Raw genomic sequence first — 20,077 nt, 5'->3', positions numbered from 1 at the left:
ATAGCCTTGTTAACATGGAACTCTCTTTTTAGGGTGCTCGGTAAAAAGAGTATAAGTCAAGAATGGTCAAAATATTATTTCTGTCGAAAAGACGATATCTTTACCTTGGTATCAATAGAACAAGTTAATATAATATTAAATAAACAAAATTATTTGGTCGTAGATAAAATTGGTAATATAGGCCTGGATCCAGCGTACCAAAAAAAGGTTTATTAATAGCAAGCTGAAAATTTGTTAATAGCTTGCTTAACAGTGTCTAGTCGGACAAACTTTGATGTACGGGAACACTGGAACAGAGGAAGTTTTAATTGTGGAACAGGTTACAGGTTTCGAACGTCAGACTACGAAAACGTCCCATGTATTGGAAGTCGGACAGAAATTCCAATTGATTTGTTACCCTTTCATTAAACTCTCATGCAAAAATCAGGCTGCTATTTACCACCAACATAATTCCTATCATTTGACATGTTCTTCGTGTCGGACTTATTAAAATGCCCAATATATTTGTCGGACAACTTGTCAGGATAACACGTTTAACAATTAAAATCACGTTTCACAATTAATGAATCACTTATTTGAGAAATCCCATAAGTCACAAATCTAAAACTTTCGGGAAACAAGAAAAAACTGTGTGAGGGAAACACGAAGAGTTCTACATGTTAAAAACTGAACTAATTCCATTTATACACTGTTTCTTGACATATCATCTCCAATATTTTTTGAAAAAAAGATTGAGAATAAGCTCTATATATGCTCAAACTTGATTGACTTATGGGATTTTTCAAATAAATTTTTCAGCGTCACCTGAAACTAAACTTTATAAGGAATTAAATGAAACAAAATACACACGGTACTGTAATTTATATTAAACAGTACAAAAAATATTATTACAATTCAAAAAATCAACCAAAAGTGTGATCATTCATCTTCTTCGCGCATATTTATTGGTCGTTGTGGGCCAGTTGAACAATTCATTATAATAATCCTGAATATTTTCTACATCTGGTATATAACTATGTAGTTTTTGTATATCAACAAACTTCTTATAATTAATTGGAATTTTTCCACTGGGATATGCCAATGTTTCAGTCAATATTAGTATATTTTTATTATTATTGGCTGAAGGTGTGATTGGCTAATCCGTTAATAAAAGAGCGTGCTACAACCAAGTTTGAGTTCTCGTAGGAGTGGTGAAAATGCATGAATTGGCTTTTAGTTGAACCTTCTGAGTCTTTGGAATATTTTTGCCACTGGATTCCGCGGAGAACATAGTTTTCTTGTAGTACTCTGGCCACCAATTTTTGTAATCAATTACGTCTTCAAAATTAACCAATACCACATTAAAGCGGTTATTTTTACATGAAGTTTTTATCAGCTGTCCATATTCCTCCATGGTGTATATACGGTCAACTTTTTTATTGCATTATCCATATCAACGACATGCGCGCTGCATAGGAGAAACGCCTTAAGTCATGGACTTATGGTGTTTCTCGAATACATCTCCAAATCACACCGCTGTAGATAGGTTACGAATGCACTGACTGAACGCATTTCTTTACAAAAATGTGTATTTACACTTTAAATGTCCATTTTTAGTGAAAAGTCGATTTTGGTAAAATCATGACTTATGGGGTTTCTCAAATAAGTGATTCAATTAAAGTTTGTCCGACTAGACACCGTTACTAGGTATGATCGTCCAAGCTCAGCTTACGGAGGCAATCTAATTCTATCTACGAGCAATGATTTTTCTTCGGTAACAAAATATGACTTTCTGCTAAGTGAAGCCTTCTTTGAGTTTTCGTTAATTTACAATAAGAATCTTAATCTTTATATTATTTTCATTTATAGATCACCTAACTCTTCCGTGGAACTATTTTTTCAGAACCTGCTAAATTTGTTAGATGACCTGCCTCATAAAAGTAGAAAAATTTTATGCGGGGACTTTAACATTGATTATGCTGCTGCTAGTGCTACACAAATATCCTTGGTCAACATATTTGAATCGTATGGTCTAACAATGCACGTTGATTCTCCTACAAGGATTACAAAAACTTCATCTACCATAATTGATTATACTGTCTCAGATTTTTGACCCCTTGATGTCCACTCTACAATTATTAATGCTGGACTATCTGATCATGAAGCAGTTTATACGAAGTTTAATATCTTGAGCAAACCCTCCTCGATATCCCGACGTTTAGGCAGGATTGTTTCCACCCGGAACTTTCGTAATTTCCAAAATTTATGCTTAACCTCTGAGTGGCGCTTTCCTGCTATGGACGTGGATAATTTCAGTGCTTTTTGGATAAGCTTGTCGGTATCTTCAATAAAGCATTTCCTTTAATTGCAATTAAGCCAAAACATCGCAAACCCTGGACTACTAAAGGTATCCGAATATCTTCCAAGGATATGCGTTCTCTTCTCTATATCAGGAAATTTACTACCAACGTCTCTATCACTGAATATATCACCAAGTACAGGGCAACCTATCTTAAACTTACAAAATCAGCTAAAAAAGACTACTACCATAACCGTTTGGGAAGCTCAGTAAGTGTTGCAAAAGAAACTTGGTCCATAATAAACGATCTTCGAAATAAAACCCACACTGCTAAAACAATTTCCGTTCCAGACCCTGAAAATCTAAATGAATACTTTGTTAATGTGAGTAAAAATATTACATCAACTATTTTGCCACAACAAGATCCCATTGCTTATCTCCCTAATTCAAGAAAGGTCTCGAATTCATTCTTTATAAAACCAGTCGATAAATCTGAGCTGATCCAAACAATCAATAGTATCAAAAGCAAATCCTCCTGTAGTACTGATGGTCTATCGATAAAAAATTTTTCTAATCTCCCAGAAAATGTGTTAGAAGTCCTCATCTCACTAATTAATGATTCCTTTGAGAAAGGTAAATTTCCAGAGTGACTGAAGACAGCCATCATTATTCCTCTTCATAAGGGTGGTGAAATATCTAATACCTGCAATTATAGACCTATTGCACTACTACCGGTACTCTCCAAAATTATTGAGAGACTCATAAAAGCCCGACTTATGTCCTTTCTAGTTGAAAACAACATTTTATCACAAAATCAGTTCGGCTTTTTAAATAATAAATGCACCACTGATGCCATCTTTTCTGTACTACATGAGGTTTATCAAGCACTGAACAATAATATTTTAATCATCACACTGCCACCGTTTTTTGTGACTACGCCAAAGCTTTTGATTGTGTAAATCATAACATTTTGATAAAAAAACTAAATTTCTACGGAATTCGAGGTATTTCTTTAGATTGGTTCCAATCTTACTTGGATGATGGGAAACAACTGGATAGAGCAAATGATACAGACTCTAGTCTCAAAAACATTGTATGTGGGGTACCTCAAGGTTCAGTATTGGGTCCTCTTCTTTTCCTTATCTTTATTAATGACATCACTAGTTTAAAAATCGATGGAAAAATCTTTCTTTTTGCTGATGATACCAGTATCACTTGGAGCAACTCAAATATTGCAACTCTTCATGCTACTATAACTTCTGATCTACTTACAATAAAAACCTGATCTGACTCTAATTTACTCTCGTTTAACGTAGATAAAACAGTAACGTGGATAAAACTTATTAAGTCTTATAAAGGAGTCCTTCAACCCTTACCTCTTAATAACAGCCAGATCAGTACCGTTGATTCTGTAAAATTTCTTGGTATTTTTTTAGACAGCAACCTTAAATGGTCCCACCATATCGATTTGTTAAGGAAGAAACTATCCTCAGCTTTCTATGCTATAAGATCTGTTTCGAATGACCTCAATTTAGCAGCTTCCAAAATAACATATTTTTCTTTGTTCGAGTCACATCTTCGTCATGGTCTTCCTTTTTGGGGTTCTGGTACAGCTGCCCAATTCGATGTTATTTTCATATTACAAAAAAGAGCAATTAGATATCTGTTTGGCCTCAGAAGAACAACACATTGCAGAAGTTACTTCAAAGATCACAGAATTTTAACCCTTCCATCTTTGTATATTTTAGAAACTGTTTGCTTAATTCGTAAACATCTACATGTCTTTCCACCAAGACCTAATCAGGACTACTTCACGAGAAATTCTACGTTTGACGTCTATATGCCGACCCCGTCCTCTGAGTTAGTAAAGAAATCTATAATATATTCCGCAAAAAATCTTTACAACCATCTCCCTCTACAACTTAAATCTGCAGCATCTTCCCCAAATTCCGTAAACTGACAAAAGCCTACCTATCTGAAAGACCATATTATTCAGTAGAATATTTTCTTAATCAATAACTAAGAAATTACAGTACCCTTTGCACAAGTAGTATTTTTATTATCATTTTTTTTGTCTATATTTGGGTGTCATATGTAGCAGCTTAAGTTTTAAATTTATTAATTACTAGGTAGACTATGCATTTGCAATTTACTTAAATTTTGCAATTGATTACTTCTGTTTAACTTCATTATTATTGTTATTATTGTAAATATATTGACGATTTATGTAATTTTAGTAAATTGGATTGTTATTGTTTTGTTTTCTTGACTTTTTATAAGCTTTGTCGATAAAATTGTACAATTTTTCATGACAATAAAGCATATTTTTATTCTATTCTAAGCTATTAACAAATTTGCAGCTTGCCATTAATAAACTTTTTTTGGTACGTGGGATCCAAGCCTGTAGATATGCCAATTAATTATCGTTTTTGGCTTCTCCTGAAAAGTTGACTAAATTGACTTATCCTTCTTTTACCGAGCATTGTAGCTTTAATGGGACAAAAAAGATAAAACTGTTAGGCAGACAAACATTTCCGCGTAAAATGTGCAATGCTAATGAATTATATCACAAGGATTCATTGTAAATAACTCCATATTAATACTTTTAAAAAATCTTATCAACACTTTAAAAAAAGATTATAAAAGGATTTTTTTAATTCAATTTAAGTTGTCGATTTTTGTTCGTTTGTTGCCATATTAACCAGGGCTGATCCGTGGAAAAACGTCTATATTTGGATGTGAGAGGTGGTATTCGGATTTTTGCCGATAAAGTTAGGTGGCACCTTCAATAATAATAATTGACTTATGCTCCTTCTCAAAAATATGCCCGGAACATTAATAAAAAAATTAAAATATTTAAAAATTTCTAAAAACAATGATTTTTTCTACTTTCTTTGCTTATAACTTTAAAACGATTCGCTTTGGAACAAAGTCGTAGAGAAATAAAATTAAGATAATTGAATTTTGTATGATACACGACTTGTTAAAAATGTCTTAAAGTATTACCCTTTCTGCAATTTAGCAATACATACAAAATAAGGGGGCAAAATAAGCCTGTTGTTATTCAATGTTTTTTAACCACTCAGGTGGCACATATAACCTTAATAATTGGCTTAGAAAATTCTTATAGCATACTTAAACAGTCTACCAAATTTCATTAAAATCGACCTAATAGATTTTGCATAATAAATTTGCAATCTAATTTTTTTTTTTAAGTTCAAATTTTTAAGAACTTTTTGAACAAAAAGTAGACCATTAAGAAGTTGGCTAATTTTTTTAAATATAAAAAGGCGCTCTACCTATCTAATACACTTTACAGAATTAAAATCAGATTATTTAAGTGGCCTCAGCAATGTTTTAAAATTATAAACAATTTTTTAGCTTAGAAACAAATAGCTTTGTTTAAAAATAAAAAAAAATAATTTTTCGCAATGCAAACAATCGAAACCGGTATATTTGACTTAAACTTTCGAATGCTGTTAGCAGAATTGCTTTTTTATTTTTTAATCCAAAGTTTTCGGTTTCAAAAATTGCAATTTTTCGTTTTTTTTTTAAGTTTAACCGCGTTTATCGCGAGAACTATGCACCCTAATAAAAAAACTTGTAAGAACATTTTTTGCTTAGAATTATCCAAGAAATACAAAAAAAAATCTTTTATTTTGCGAAAAATCGCTGTTATCTAATTCCTCGAGTTCTTTATTTATAACAATCTTATCGACATCCGGATCAACTGTTACCCAAAAAATTCGTGTTCTACGGGTCAAAATACATAAAAAAAACTTGGGTAAGTCCATCTAAATACAGCAGGCCGTTACATCCCCTCCTGGCGACAAGTTAATTCTGTAAGGTGTTTTAGATAGGTATTCTTTTTCTCATGATCATCTTTCAGTGCGTCACAGTTTTTCGATTTCTTTCTAACGTATTAAATTGTATATGACAGAAAAAAGGGCACGTCGCTGATTACTTTGGTAATTATTTCTAGTTCGGTGATTATTCTAGTTGTCGATAGATGGCGCCATAATAAAAAAATATTTTTTTTAATTAGATAATAATATTACAAATATAATCTGTATAATTTATAAGACTATACAAATCAAAGAAAATACCATTTTATAAATGCAAGAAACACATTTGATTTGTTTTTATTCCAAATTGAAAATAAAATGTGACAACTGTCAGATTTAACTAAAATGTCATGTTAGAATAAATGTCATAAATGTGTATTATCACGGACTTACCCTTTTTCCTATTATTTGTTACGCACTGAAAAATGATCATGAAACGGACAATAATCTTGTTCTCATGATCATTTTTCAGTGCTAATTACTGTATTGGGTGTGTCGAGACTTATTTCATGTAATTATTGACGAATCTGACAGATGTCACAATCGTACTTAGCCATAGGTGAAAAGCTTGTGGAATTAAACTAATTAGTAATTTAGTAGATTTGATTTTTACACAATATGTTAACATGTAGGTATTTTTTATAAAGGGGAATAAAATTAAAAAGTAAACAATATTGTTAATTAAATTTATAAATATGGAAACATTAAAAAATGACACAAAACTGTCCATAAACTGTGTTTTTATCTTCTTCTCTAGGTGCTGTCTCCGCTTCAAAAGTTAGCAATCATCAGAGAGATCTTTATTTCTGAAACAGCGGCTCTAAATAATTCATTGTTATTACATCCAAACCAGTTCCTAAGGTTCTTCAGCTATGAGTTACATCTCCTTACTATGGATCTTTTTCTTGCATAATGACCTGGAGTATTAAATATACATCTCTCATCACATGTCCCATATATCTCAGTTTTCTTCTTATTTGTTAGTTCTCGTTCCTTATGCGTAAGTCTCATTACCTCCACGTTGGCTATTCTATCTACTCATGAGATATTTAGCACTCTTCGGTACAAATCGAATGTCTCTACTCTCCTCACGCCAATGACTAACTTTTAACGAACTAAATTCTAAATCAAAACACAAAATAATGCACAAAGACGTTGTAAAACACAAGTGAAGTCGAATTCGAAATTTCAAAATGACAGGTACACTTCGCGTCATATAAAACTGGTACACTTTTTTTTCCCAATGTAAACCTGTCTTCAGACTGACAATTATTGTTCGTGAATCACTTCGTTGTTGCCATCACAGATAACGGAATTGCAATAAACCTAAATACAAAAAAATAACGTTTAAAATCTATATTTCGAATTGTAATACATATATTTAAATTACACACTTGTTCACTGTAAAAGTTATTCATTTTGTATTAATTTCAAATTTAATTTTTAATTTTTCCAGTGTGTTTTATTTATTCTACACAACTTAATGCAGTTTTGTCCCACAATTTACGAGAAACCAATCACACCTCTCGATTTGACATTAAACATAATAATTTAAAGTCATGTCAAGATTGATTATCTATCATTATTATTGAATTGAAATATTTTCATAAATTATAATAAAACACGAATCAATGTATGGATACTTAATTGAGATGACGGAAAATTACAATTGTTTTAGTTTTTAATATATTAAAAAATGCGGTCTGTCGCACAGCCCCGTTTTTACCTAGTTTGATATAATATTTTCGTTGAACTGGCAACGTTGCCTAGAAATTAGAATGACACTTGTGACAAGATCAACTTACACAACTTGAAAAACACGATTTTCGGTTATAAGAGTTGTACCAGTTTTTTTTGACGCGAAGTGTACACAAAATACTGACCTGAATAATAACCGTCACTTGACTCTTTGACACTTCTAAAAAATGGCCAAAATGGACGAAGTTTTTGTCAAATGTTCGTAATACGTGTATTTGATTGGCTAGAAAAAACGCGCATTCTAAATATCAACGAATCAAAGGTAGGTTAGGAATGGACATCTTATGTATATAACCATTGTAATGCTGCATTATTTTTGTGTTTAATCACGGAGCTACCGCTTTTTCCGTCTCATCTAACTTAATGCATTAGAGAGAAATCGAAAAACTGTGACGTACTGAAAAATGATCATGAGAACAAGAATAGAGTGCCTGTTTATATGTAAAAAAATTAGCCAACTTTTAAAAGGTGTACTTATTGTTCAGAAAGTTTTTAAAAAATTTAAACCTTTTGTAAAAACATTTAGATTGCAAAATTGTTATGCAAAATCTATTAGGTCGATTTAAATGAAATTTGGTGGACGGTTTAAGTATGTTATAATAATTTTTTAAGCGAATTACGAAGGTTCTAAGTGCAACCAAAGTGGTTGAAAAACATTGAACAAAAATAGGCTTATTTTGCCCCCTTATTTTGTATTTATTGCTATTTTGCAGAAAGGGTAATAATTTAAGACATTTTTAACCAATCGTATATCATACAAAATTTAATTATCTTTATTTTATTTTTGTACGACTTTGTTCCAAAATAAATCGTTTTAGAGTTATAAGCAAAGAAAGTAGAAAAAATTCGATGTTTATCGAAATTTTTAAATATTTGCATTTTTTTATTAATATTCCGGGTATATTTTAGAAGGTGCATAAGTCAATTATAATTATTGAAGTTGTCACCTAACTTTATCTGCAAAAATCTGAATGCCACCTCTCACATCCACCTCAAAACAGATCCGTCCTGGTCTTTTCGCAAAATTAAATTCCGACAGAGGGCACTCAAAATTTCAAAGGTGGACGATAACTCTAGGAAAACAATTTATTTTGTCATTTGACCTCACAGTTCTAAAACGTTAAATCAAAATCATTTACACGAGTGTTTTGCCAAAGTAACCACTAAGTTTTGCCACTAATACATCTTATAGGTTAGAGACGACTCAAAATTATGTTTCATCTGTATGCATTCATTAAAATTTTAAGCTAACTACTGATTTGTTTTTACCTTTTTTTCATAAAAAATCTGGCCCCCTGATAATCACACAGCATTTTAAAAATTAATAATCTATCTTATAATTTCTAATTTTGTTTTTAATTTAGATAATAGGTACACCACAATTTATTTTAGACCAACAGATAACAATTTTTAATTAAATAAAAACTGGAAACTAAGTAGGTGAATTTATTTTAGAATAATTGTGTTCTGGAAATTATGAGGTGGTCAGAATCTTTTGCATAACAATGTACATTCTATGTACAGAATATATACTACATTTTATTTATTTATTTAATTTTGCAGTCGTTTAAATATTAGAAAATACTACGTTTAATACAAACGTTAAATTAACAAAATGTGTGATTTGGCATTGGTTAGTTTACGCCATTACGTAGAGTATAATAGGAATGAATACTGAGGAAAACTGCAGTAGTTTTTTTAAGTCGAAATCATCGTTTATTAAACATAAACTGACCGCAAATATGTACACAAATTAATGAAAAAGTCAATGTTTTCCTAGAGTTGATGCTTTTCAAATTCGCCACCAGGCATCGCCCACTTTGCAGTTCCTCGTCAATATAGAGATATGACAATGGCAGGTAGACGGGATTTGAGTTATACTCATAGATATAATAATACATAGATTAGGCAAGGTACGAAAAATAGCGTAACGCGGAGAAGTTCATCGGTGGTCTATCTATCTCTCTCTAGCATATGATCGCAGCTGCCGCTGTACTCTGTGTCTTTGTCGTTCCATTACTCCCACCTCTTGGTAGATACGCCCACACTCGTACGACAGACAAAGCTAGCTGGATATTGGCGGTACACCCCGATGCATTGAGCGCCATATACCTAGCCTGATCTATGGTTATACTAATCTTAAAAAAATACTTGTTCAATATAAAAACCTAACCCAACTTCATATAAGTAAACAATTCCACGGCCTCCTTAAAATTAAGTTTTATTCGTGACCATATTCCACATTAATGATATATATTATTTATTTTTAGCTAAAGGATCTAAGAGAAAAGTGACCAATAATACAGCCGACCAATAACAACAATAATTAAAGTAAGAAAAAAGAAGCATTTCGTGAGCATTTGGTCTTTGAAGGCAAAATAGTCCTAGTATTTAATGTTGCATGACATGTTTATTTTTTAACGATATGTACAAAATGGGTTTGAACATTAGAATCTTAAAGGTTTTGTATCATTCATGTGTAATATCGCAATATTTGCGATGGTATATCGCGATATTTGATAACATAATGATAGTGCTTCAACCCACAGGCTGTGACGTTAGCTATTTTTTATTAAGTATTCTAAATTTACATGTAAATATTACGTATAGTCGAACCGCGGAGAGAATATCCTAGCGTCATGCACATACATTATTTCCTCTTCTATCTCTTCCCTAAATTCTTAGTGTCACCCTTCTTCTTCTTAGCCTTCTATTGTCCACGTTTGGACAATGCCTCTCAAAACTGCCTCCATCGGTCTCTATCCTGAGCAACATATTTCCAATTTGTTTCAGCTACTCTTTTAATATCATCAACCCATCTCATCTGTGTTCCTCTCGGTCGTTTACTTTCGTAAGGTCTCCAGTGTTGTATTGTTGCATTCCAACGTTGATCTTTTTAACTAGCAGTGTGGCCTGCGAAGCTCCGTTTAAGATTGGCAACTTTTGTTATGTCATCGACTTTTGTTTTTGATCTTACCCAGTCGTTCCTCTTTTTATCTGACAGTCGTATACCTAACATTGCTCTTTCCATAGCTCTTTCTGTTGTGGCTACTTTATTCATATTTGCCTTGGTTAGGGTCCTGGTTTGACATCCATATGTCATGATAGAAAGGATGCACTGGTTGAATACTTTGCTCCTCATAGTCCAAGAGGCAGCGCTGAAAAATTTCTCTGAATTTACTAAAGCTAGATATTTCACAGTTGATTACTGTGATTGTGTGGAGATTGTATGCGATCGGTCAAGCGAAACGTAGAACAGGTTGTACTGACAGCTTGTCAAAGTTGGTTATCTGCGGAGGTAATTAAATCTATTTACTAAGGCTGAAAATCAGTACGCACATTCTAAATTGAATATAAAGAAAGGTTATTATAGTCGGTCAGCTGTATGACGGGACAGAGCCGGTCGGTCGGTCCCAATGAATGTAAAGGGTTATTCACTATATTTTGACCCCCTCTAAACTGCTTTATTTACAGAATTAGAAAAAATGTAAAATACAAAAGTTATTCGATTTTTTAATTATGATTTTTTGGCATATATAATATATCGTACTAGTGATGACGTAATCGACTATTTTTTTAAATGAGAATAGGGATCGTGTGCTAGTTCATTTGAAAGGTTATTCAATTCCCTATTCAGTAATATAAACATTAACATGATTGTTTATACAGGGTGTCCAAAAAATTTTTTTTAATTAAATTAATTGTTTAATAATTCAAAAAAAAAAATTTGGACACCCTGTATAAATAATGATCTTAATGTTTATATTACTGCATAGAGAATTGAATAAATACCCTTTCAAATGAGCTAGCACACGACCCCTATTCTCATTTAAAAAATAGTCGATTACGTCATCACGCCCAGATGGATGACGTCTTCTTCTTCTTCACGTGCCATCTCCGCAACGGAGGTTGGCAATCATCATGGCTATTCTGATCTTAGATGCTGCTGCTCTAAACAGTTCGGTTGATGTGCATCCGTACCATTCCCTCAAGTTACGCAACCACGAAATTCGTCTCCTTCCTACACTTCTCTTGCCCTGGATTTTCCCCTGTATAATCAACTGAAGTACGTTGTATCTCTCATTACGCATAACATGCCCCAGGTACTGCAGCTTTCGTGTCTTGATGGTTTCCAATATTTCCAGTCTTTTGTTGACTCTTCATGACTTCGTTGTTTGTTATATGATCGGTCCATGATATCTTCAGGATTCTTTTATACACCTACAGTTCAAATGCTTCCAACTTTTTAGTAGTCGATGCGTTAAGAGTCCATGCTTCTATCCCGTAAAGCAGAGTCGAAAAAATGTAACACCTTGCCAGCCTAACTCTCAAGTCTAATTTCAGTTCTCTTGTACAAAGTACCTTTCTCATTTTATTGAAGTTTGTTCTTGCTTTCTCTATTCGAACTTTGATTTCTTTGGAGTAATCGTTTGTGTGATTAATTATTGTGCCAAGATAGTTATAATTTTCTACTTGTTCTAAAGTTTTACCTTTAATTGTCAGGCTTTCATCATTATTTTGGGTTTTTGATATCCTCATAAATTTAGTTTTCTTGATGTTTATTGATAATCCATATTCTTCTCCATACTCAACTATCTTGTTCATTAGCTTTTGGAGGTCTTTAAGGTTGTCTGCTATTATGATAGTATCGTCCGCATATCTAATGTTGTTAATTGGCGTTCCATTTACCTTTAGTCCTGCTGTTTCTCCCTCAAGAGCTCTTTTCATAATTTCTTCAGAGTATGCATTGAATAGTAGTGGTGACAATACACACCCCTGTCGCACTCCTCTTTTAATTTCGAACTCTTCTGATGTGTGTTCGTTAATGCGTATGTGTGCTTGCTGTTTATAATATAGATTTGTTATAATTCGAAGGTCATTGTTCATCATTTGTTTTGCTTTGAGGACGTCCATTAGCTGTTTGTGGCGGACTTTATCGAAAGCCTTGTTGTAATCTATGAAACAGACGTACATATCCTGGTTCACGTCCAAGCATCTCTGGATTAGTACGTTGAATGCAAAGAGAGCTTCACGGGTACCTACGCCCCTACGGAATCCAAATTGCGTTTCTTCAATATCCATATCAAGTGTTTGGTAAATGCGTTTATGAATGATCTTTAAAAACATTTTAAGTGTGTGAGACATCAGGCTTATGGTGCGGTGGTCGGTGCATTCTCTAGCATTTTTCTTTTTTGGGAGACAAATAAATGTTGAGGTCAACCATTCATTGGGTATGTTACCCGACTGATAAATTTCATTAAATAGCTTTAAGAGGGCATCTATGTACTCATTTTCTATTATTTTAAGGATATCAATAGGCAGTTGATCTGGTCCCGGGCTTTTTCCGTTGCTGGTGTTTTTAGTGCATACAATATTTCTTCCTTTGTAATTTCTACACTTGTTTCCCTGTTTTCGAAAGATATGTCTTGTGGGTTTCCTCTTTCGTCGTCGAAAAGCTCTTCCATATATTTTTTCCATCGTTTTAGCTTTTCGTCAGTCGTTATAATAGTGTTTCCATTTTTGTCTAAAAGAGTTGTGTTGTGGTTTCTTTTTTGCAGCCCTGCCATTTCTTTAACCTTTTTATGCAGGTTCAATAGATCATATTTATTCTGAAGATCTTCTATTTCTTTACATTTTTCCTCATAGTAAGTTTGTTTTGTCTCTCTTATCTTTTTTCTGATTTCATTGTTAATTATTTTGTAATTGTGATTGTCTTTGTTCTTGGCTTGTCTTCGTTGGTCCATCATGCCGAGTATCTCGTCGGTCATCCAGTTGTCTCTCTTTCTTATCGGTTCTTTTAATATCTCTTTGCATGGAACAAGTAGGCAGTTTTTTAGTGTTTCCCATTGATGGTTTACCTCGTAGTTGTTAGTATCTAATTTATCCAAGTTTTCGTATATTTTCTGTTGAAGTTTGTTTTTTATATCAACTTCTTTCAGTTTGCTAACATCTATATTTGGAGTTCTTTAGGGTTTTCTAATACGTTTAAGCTTAAGCGTGACATTAGCGATTAGTGGGTTATGGTCTGATGTGACATCTGCTCCTGAATATGTTTTAACGGATTTGATGGTGTTACTATGTCTCTCTTTAATCAGTATATAATCGATTTGGTTTCTTACCACTTTTTCCGGTTTATCTGCTGGTGAGCGCCATGTATATAACCGTCTCAAAGGTAATTTAAAGAACGTGTTTGTGATTATTAGATTTTGTTCTTGGCAGAATTGTATTAGACGATCACCTCTATCGTTACGTTCCCCTAGTCCTTGATCTCCCATTATTGTTCCAGCACTTCCCTTGCCGACTTGGATGACGTCACTGGTACGATATATATGTCAAAAGATCATAATTAAAAAATCGAATACCTTTTGTATTTTACATTTTTTTCTAATTCTGTAAATAAAGCAGTTTACAAGGAGGTCAAGATATAGTGAATAGCCCTGTACATTCATTGGGGCCGACCGACCCGGCTCTGTCTCATCATACAGCTGACCGACTATAATTTTTATTTATATTCAATTTAGAATGTGTGTACTGATTTTCAGCCTTAGTAAATGGATTTAATTACCTCCACAGATAAGCAACTTTTGACAAGCTGTCAGTACCACCTGTTCTACGTTTCGCTTGACCGACCGCAGTATGTTTCTCTACACAGTCACGGTAATGAACTGTGAAAAAACTAGCTTTAGTAAATTCAGAGAGATTTTTCGGCGCTGCCTCTCCGTCTATCAAGTATTGGGATATTTTGCGGTTCTTAAGTATCCAACTAAGTTTACATAATCTTGCTCTCCTAGTAATTTCCGCACTTTGGTTCTCTTTGCAAGTTTCAGGATTTGGCCTAAATAGATTTATATTCCTCGACTTTTTCTATCCCACTGCCATTTATATATTTACGGCTGGGGTCGTCTGTGTTTGTCATCATTTTTGTTTTCCTCATTCATTTTTAGACCGACGCATTATGAGATGCCTGCGAGTTCCTCCATCATTATGATGTAAAATCGCCCTAACTAAGCTTTTAGTCCCGAAATATGCATGCATCTTTCGTAAAAAATCGTAAAAAATCTTTCGTCACCTCAATTTCCAGATACATGTTATTAATGTTAGCAAATATGTATCATTTGATAGATTTTTGAAAAATATTGAACACGTATTTTTCAGTTTTTCGATCTGATGTTCATTTCGCGAAATATTCGCTTTTGTTGTGAAAATTTGTGAATAACCTATTTGCTTACGTCCCGCACAAATCGTCAGATTTTTGAAATATACACTGTTCTTCGAGTACCTAACTTACCTTGTCTTAATCTGGCGCGCTCGAGTTTTTCTAAAAGTAGATTTTTCCCTGTCTTAAGAGTCCCTGTATTATGAGTCCATATATGGTAGGGGTACATTTACAGGGTACAAGGTTTCTGCCCATGTGATTTTCTGACGTACTCAAGCAACGCGCAAAATCCCCGCTTGGGCTCTCCTACCACTATAGTTTATTTTTTAACCAGGAGGAGTAAACTAAAAAGACAGATTCACACCCAAGAAAGTCACTAGAATAATAACCAAATACATTTTCTTTTTTGGTTGATCTAGTCGGCCCTCAACGGTAATCCATAAATATTATATTAAATTAATACGTCGCTAAAGAGTTCCAAAAACAACTGATTTTTATATAAAAGCAGACTAACAATCTAAAAATTAAAGGAATAACACAAAAAATACAAAAATCGCCGATATAACTTAATTTACCTATGAAATGTCACTAGTGTCAAAATTTGATAAATGTCATTAGTGTCAAAATTTTATAACAGTGGAGTAAACTTGCCTGCGGTTGGACCAATTACAAACAAGCAATACAGCGCGGTAAATTTGAATCAGTCCTCTTGGTTAAAAAACAAACCATAGTATTTCTCGCTAATATTCGGTCTGTTTCAACACAACGAAAAACCGTCACGTAACGATCACGTTACTGTAAAATAATACGTTCCATGGTTTATTTTGTTTAGTGCGCAGGAGCGTGATCGTTACATGATGGTTTCTCGTTGTGTTGGAACAAACCTAATTATAATACCATAAAAAGTTTTCGGTATCTTTATATAAACACAATAAAATTTAAACATTAATTTTTCAGATTAAAAAGAGTAGAATGAGCTTTTTAATTGTTTTATTTATTGCATCATTATTTTTAGTTTATTGCCTGTTTTACATATTTTCCTCTTATACTATTGTTTACTAGATGCTAACTATCAATGTATAATAAATATATCGTTTTATCATATATTTTATCTTTTTACCTATCAACATATTTATGTTTGTACTGAACATATTTTATAATTGTATTGTTATAATAAAATAAATAATACTTTATTCTTTATTCTATTGTAGTTTTATTTAAAATATAATTTGAGACCAAATCGAAATAATAAAACGACATTATTAAACAGTATCAATGATGTAATAATAAAGTACGCTTTTTATAAACTCCGTAGTTATCTCAGTTTTTATTTGCTTATATGTAGTCAATTTTCCGCGCCTGCTTTACTCCGAGATATTTGTACATATCGTTTTCATCCATGGCCCCGATGTTCTGGCCATTTTACTTATTGACTCCTCCGGGTTGTGCCTATCCTCTGACTATATTCAAAACACGGCACTCTAGACCAAACTGCATTCTAATATCATTAGAGAATGTTTCTACAGTTTTTAACGTCTGATCTAGGTGGTCTCGAGTGGAAGCCATTAATTTCAAATCCTCCTTATTATAATTAAGCTTCGCTACTACAGTATTGTTCAACGAAAAATTTGTTTTCGTTTATAAATTCGCAAAGTCTGTTAGTGCGTCGCTGCCCCTGCAATACTTGGAGCCGATCTACCGACGAATTCCTATGTGGTTTCGTCTCCTGAAGCCAAATCTGAAAACGGCATTTCGATATCTCAGCTCATCTTTGAGATACTCGAAGTCAACTTACATCTCGGGACAGCAATTTAGGGTCCCTTAGGAATTTTACAAAGCGAAATAATTCTACAATAGAGACACTGCTAAAAACGAATTAAACCTAATAAATTGTACGTAAAAATGCAAATGAAAATTTTATATTATTTCAAACTAGCGCGTGACATCAGCTATAAACGCTTGTGATGAGGACCCTAAATTGCTGTTCCGAGATTTGAGTTTTTGTTTCGTTTGACACAAATAAAGGTCAAGTTGGAATGTCAAATAGATTTTAATAATAAATAATCATTTCGTTGTGGATCGAAACAAGAGCCGTCTTATTTTAGTTAGTTCAGAGAGCGCCAAAAGTGCTTCTAACTAGTTTCGACTCTTCTTAGAGTTCCTTCAGAGAGCACATAATATTTGATTCTCTCTGAACCACTAAAATTATGGCCGTCGGCCACTGGCGGATCCAGGGGGGTGTCACGGGGTCATGACCCCCCCCCCCCCCATAATTGTAAACCCACGTATCCTAGGGTTGGTAAGACTAAGTGACCTTGCATAAAAGGAAGGTAATTAAATCACCCTCAAGACCCATGACCCCCCCCCCAAACAACATTTCTGGATCCGCCACTGCCGTCGGCCTCTACCCACAAACGAAAGATTATGATGATATGGACACAGTATATCGTATATCCGAACTGTGACGGGCATTTTTGTATTTTAGTCTGGGCAGATTATCGGAGAATAGGTCATTTTTGGGAAAAGTTTATTTACCAGCCATTTTATTGCTGGAATCGAATCTTATAATTATACAGTCCGTCTAATTTACTTACCGTTGCACGTCATTATTTACGTTAGAGATCTAAGTTGACATTGTTGCCCAATTACAAAAAATTCTTGAATTCATTTTAAATCAAATACATCACACAATTTTTGCGGAAGTGGATTATACAGCAAACCAAATTAATATTCAATGTAAATAAATAAAAACTTTAGAAATAGAAAACAAGAAATAAGTTATAATCTTACGTTAAAGTACATAATAAAAACAGTTAAATATAATGAAACAAATACTTATAGTAAAGCATATAAACAAATATGAAGTGTCATCACCGCAACTGTCAAATAAATGTTACCAATTTATGCCAAAATATCACCTTCGTTCGATTATAGTTACAGTGTATTCCGAACAAATGTGATTCATAAAAACGCTTTATAACCCATTTATACAAATTAAATGAAACATATTATTGTGAATTTCTTTAAGTTAACATTAATAGAAATCTTTAAATATTATTTCTACGCGTATATAATAAAATATGCCTAGTGGCTGTAACGCCAGTGTACTCGGCAAAGTGATTATAAAAAAGAACACACCTACCGCCTAAATATTTCGTGTTGGTATCATGTGACGTCTCGGGCTATGACGTGCAACGGTAAGTAAATTAGGTGGAGTATATATTATGTTAATAATATAGATATGCAAAGTCCGCAGATAATGTGCTGTTTTTTATAAACAAAATGGCGCCCCCAAATATTTTTTTAATTATTGCTCTATAACTCCGAAGATTTTAATTTGATACCAAAGATACTCAAATAAAAATTCACCTTAATTAAAATCTGCATAGACATGTTTTTCCCGATTTGCTTTGACGAAAGTTTTCCTCTGAAAATGTGGGTTTTCCCTACGAAATCTTTTTTTTTCAACTAAAATTTTACGTAATTAATTATTTATCAATAATTAAATAACTTGGTAACATGAAAGCCTTTTTGGTTCCAATATATTATATTATTTCCAGGAGCCGATGGAAATTGAACGAATAGTTTAGCAACAATTAAAATGTTAATTACCAATTTACAGTCGCAATAATAACCAAATAGTTATGATACATCAAAATAACTATGATTTTCGTATAAAAAGGCATTATATTTATCTAACGTACTTTACGGAATTTAAATTGGACTTTTTAAACGGTTTCAGGAATGTTTTAAAATTATAAACAATTTTTTGTCTTATAAACAAACAGAATATCTCGGCAACTATTAGACTAAATTAAATTACGAAAACGGTTTTGAAAAGAACGCGGTAGGATGCTTCCTTTAAAAGAAAAAAACGTTTAATTGTGATGAGTAGTTCCTGAGATAAAACCGCTCAAAGTTGACCGGCATGTGCGACGAAGTTTATAAACAGTAGTATGGTAATTTTTGAACCATCACCTTTTTATTTCGGTCCTCTTTCTCCACACAAATTTTCATATCTTTAAGAGACTCATAACATATAATAATAAAAGCGATCGGTATTGGGAGTGAAATACCGATCGGCTTCCCATGGAGCAATTTCCCTCATTCTTTTTTGTTCCCAAGTAACTCGAGTAGAGCCACCTAACTGACGCATTACTAAGTGCCAAAGATGCTTTTGTTTTGTTATAATAAATTTATTTATTTATAACAAAATAAAACTACATATTTTTTCCAGTTTTAGACTTTTTAGAAAAACTTACCACAAGTGTACCTTTTAACGTTTAAAATAGAAATTTTCTCATTTGAAAGCTGTATAATTATTTAAAAAATCTTTGTTTAAACAAATTAAAAATTTTTGTTATACAGGGTGTCTGCGTAACTTTGAACCATATGGAAAACTTTTTTATAATATCAATTTTACAAAAAAAGGCATTCTTTATAAAGTGCTCTGCATAGTCTAAAACCTAAGATGCAATCATCAGATATCAAATTTTGTCAACAGTATACGAGGTATGTCAAAAAATATGAATTTCGTTCAAGAGCAAACTACCTTTATATTTCAAAATATCAAAAAATTTTATTATGAAAAGTTATTTGTAATTAAAAACCATATTCAAATATGCAATAACAGCCTTCTACTTGAAAAAAAAAATTTCTGAAATTTTCCTAAATTACCGATTCTGAACATCAGAATTCTTTCTAAATTCATATTATTTCACACCTCGTATAAAATTAATAAACTTGGATAGCTGATGGTTGCATCTTGAGGTTTAGACCATGCACAGATTTTTATGAAGAATAACTTTTTTTTCCTAAAATTATTAATAAAAGAGTTATTACATGTCTAATAAATAAAAATGATGTTCGAAATCGGTGATTTAGGAAAATTTCAGAAATTTTTTTTTTCAAGTAGAAGGCTGTTATTGCATACTTAAATATGGTTTTTAATGACAAATAACTTTGCATAATAAAATTTTTTGATATTTTGAAATATAAAGGTAGTTTGCTCTTGAGCGAAATTCATATTTTTTTATATAC

The 20,077-nt window shown here is 32.7% G+C and overlaps 1 protein-coding gene across 1 annotated transcript in view; it reads left to right on the top strand.

Moving 5' to 3' along the window:
* The window catches only part of LOC126887999 (uncharacterized), a 70,267-nt gene extending 54,030 nt beyond the window's left edge, over positions 1–16,237 (top strand). Inside the window, exon 9 of the mRNA XM_050655986.1 lies at positions 10,152–16,237. Coding sequence (XP_050511943.1) covers positions 10,152–10,198 — 47 coding nt within the window. The 3' untranslated portion in view covers positions 10,199–16,237. The remainder of the gene's footprint in view (positions 1–10,151) is intronic.
* The last annotated feature ends 3,840 nt before the right edge of the window (positions 16,238–20,077 follow it).

Source organism: Diabrotica virgifera, chromosome 7 (assembly GCF_917563875.1).
Source record: "Diabrotica virgifera virgifera chromosome 7, PGI_DIABVI_V3a".
Taxonomy (NCBI): Eukaryota; Metazoa; Arthropoda; class Insecta; order Coleoptera; family Chrysomelidae; genus Diabrotica; species Diabrotica virgifera.
This window is presented reverse-complemented; position numbering and strand designations above follow the sequence as displayed.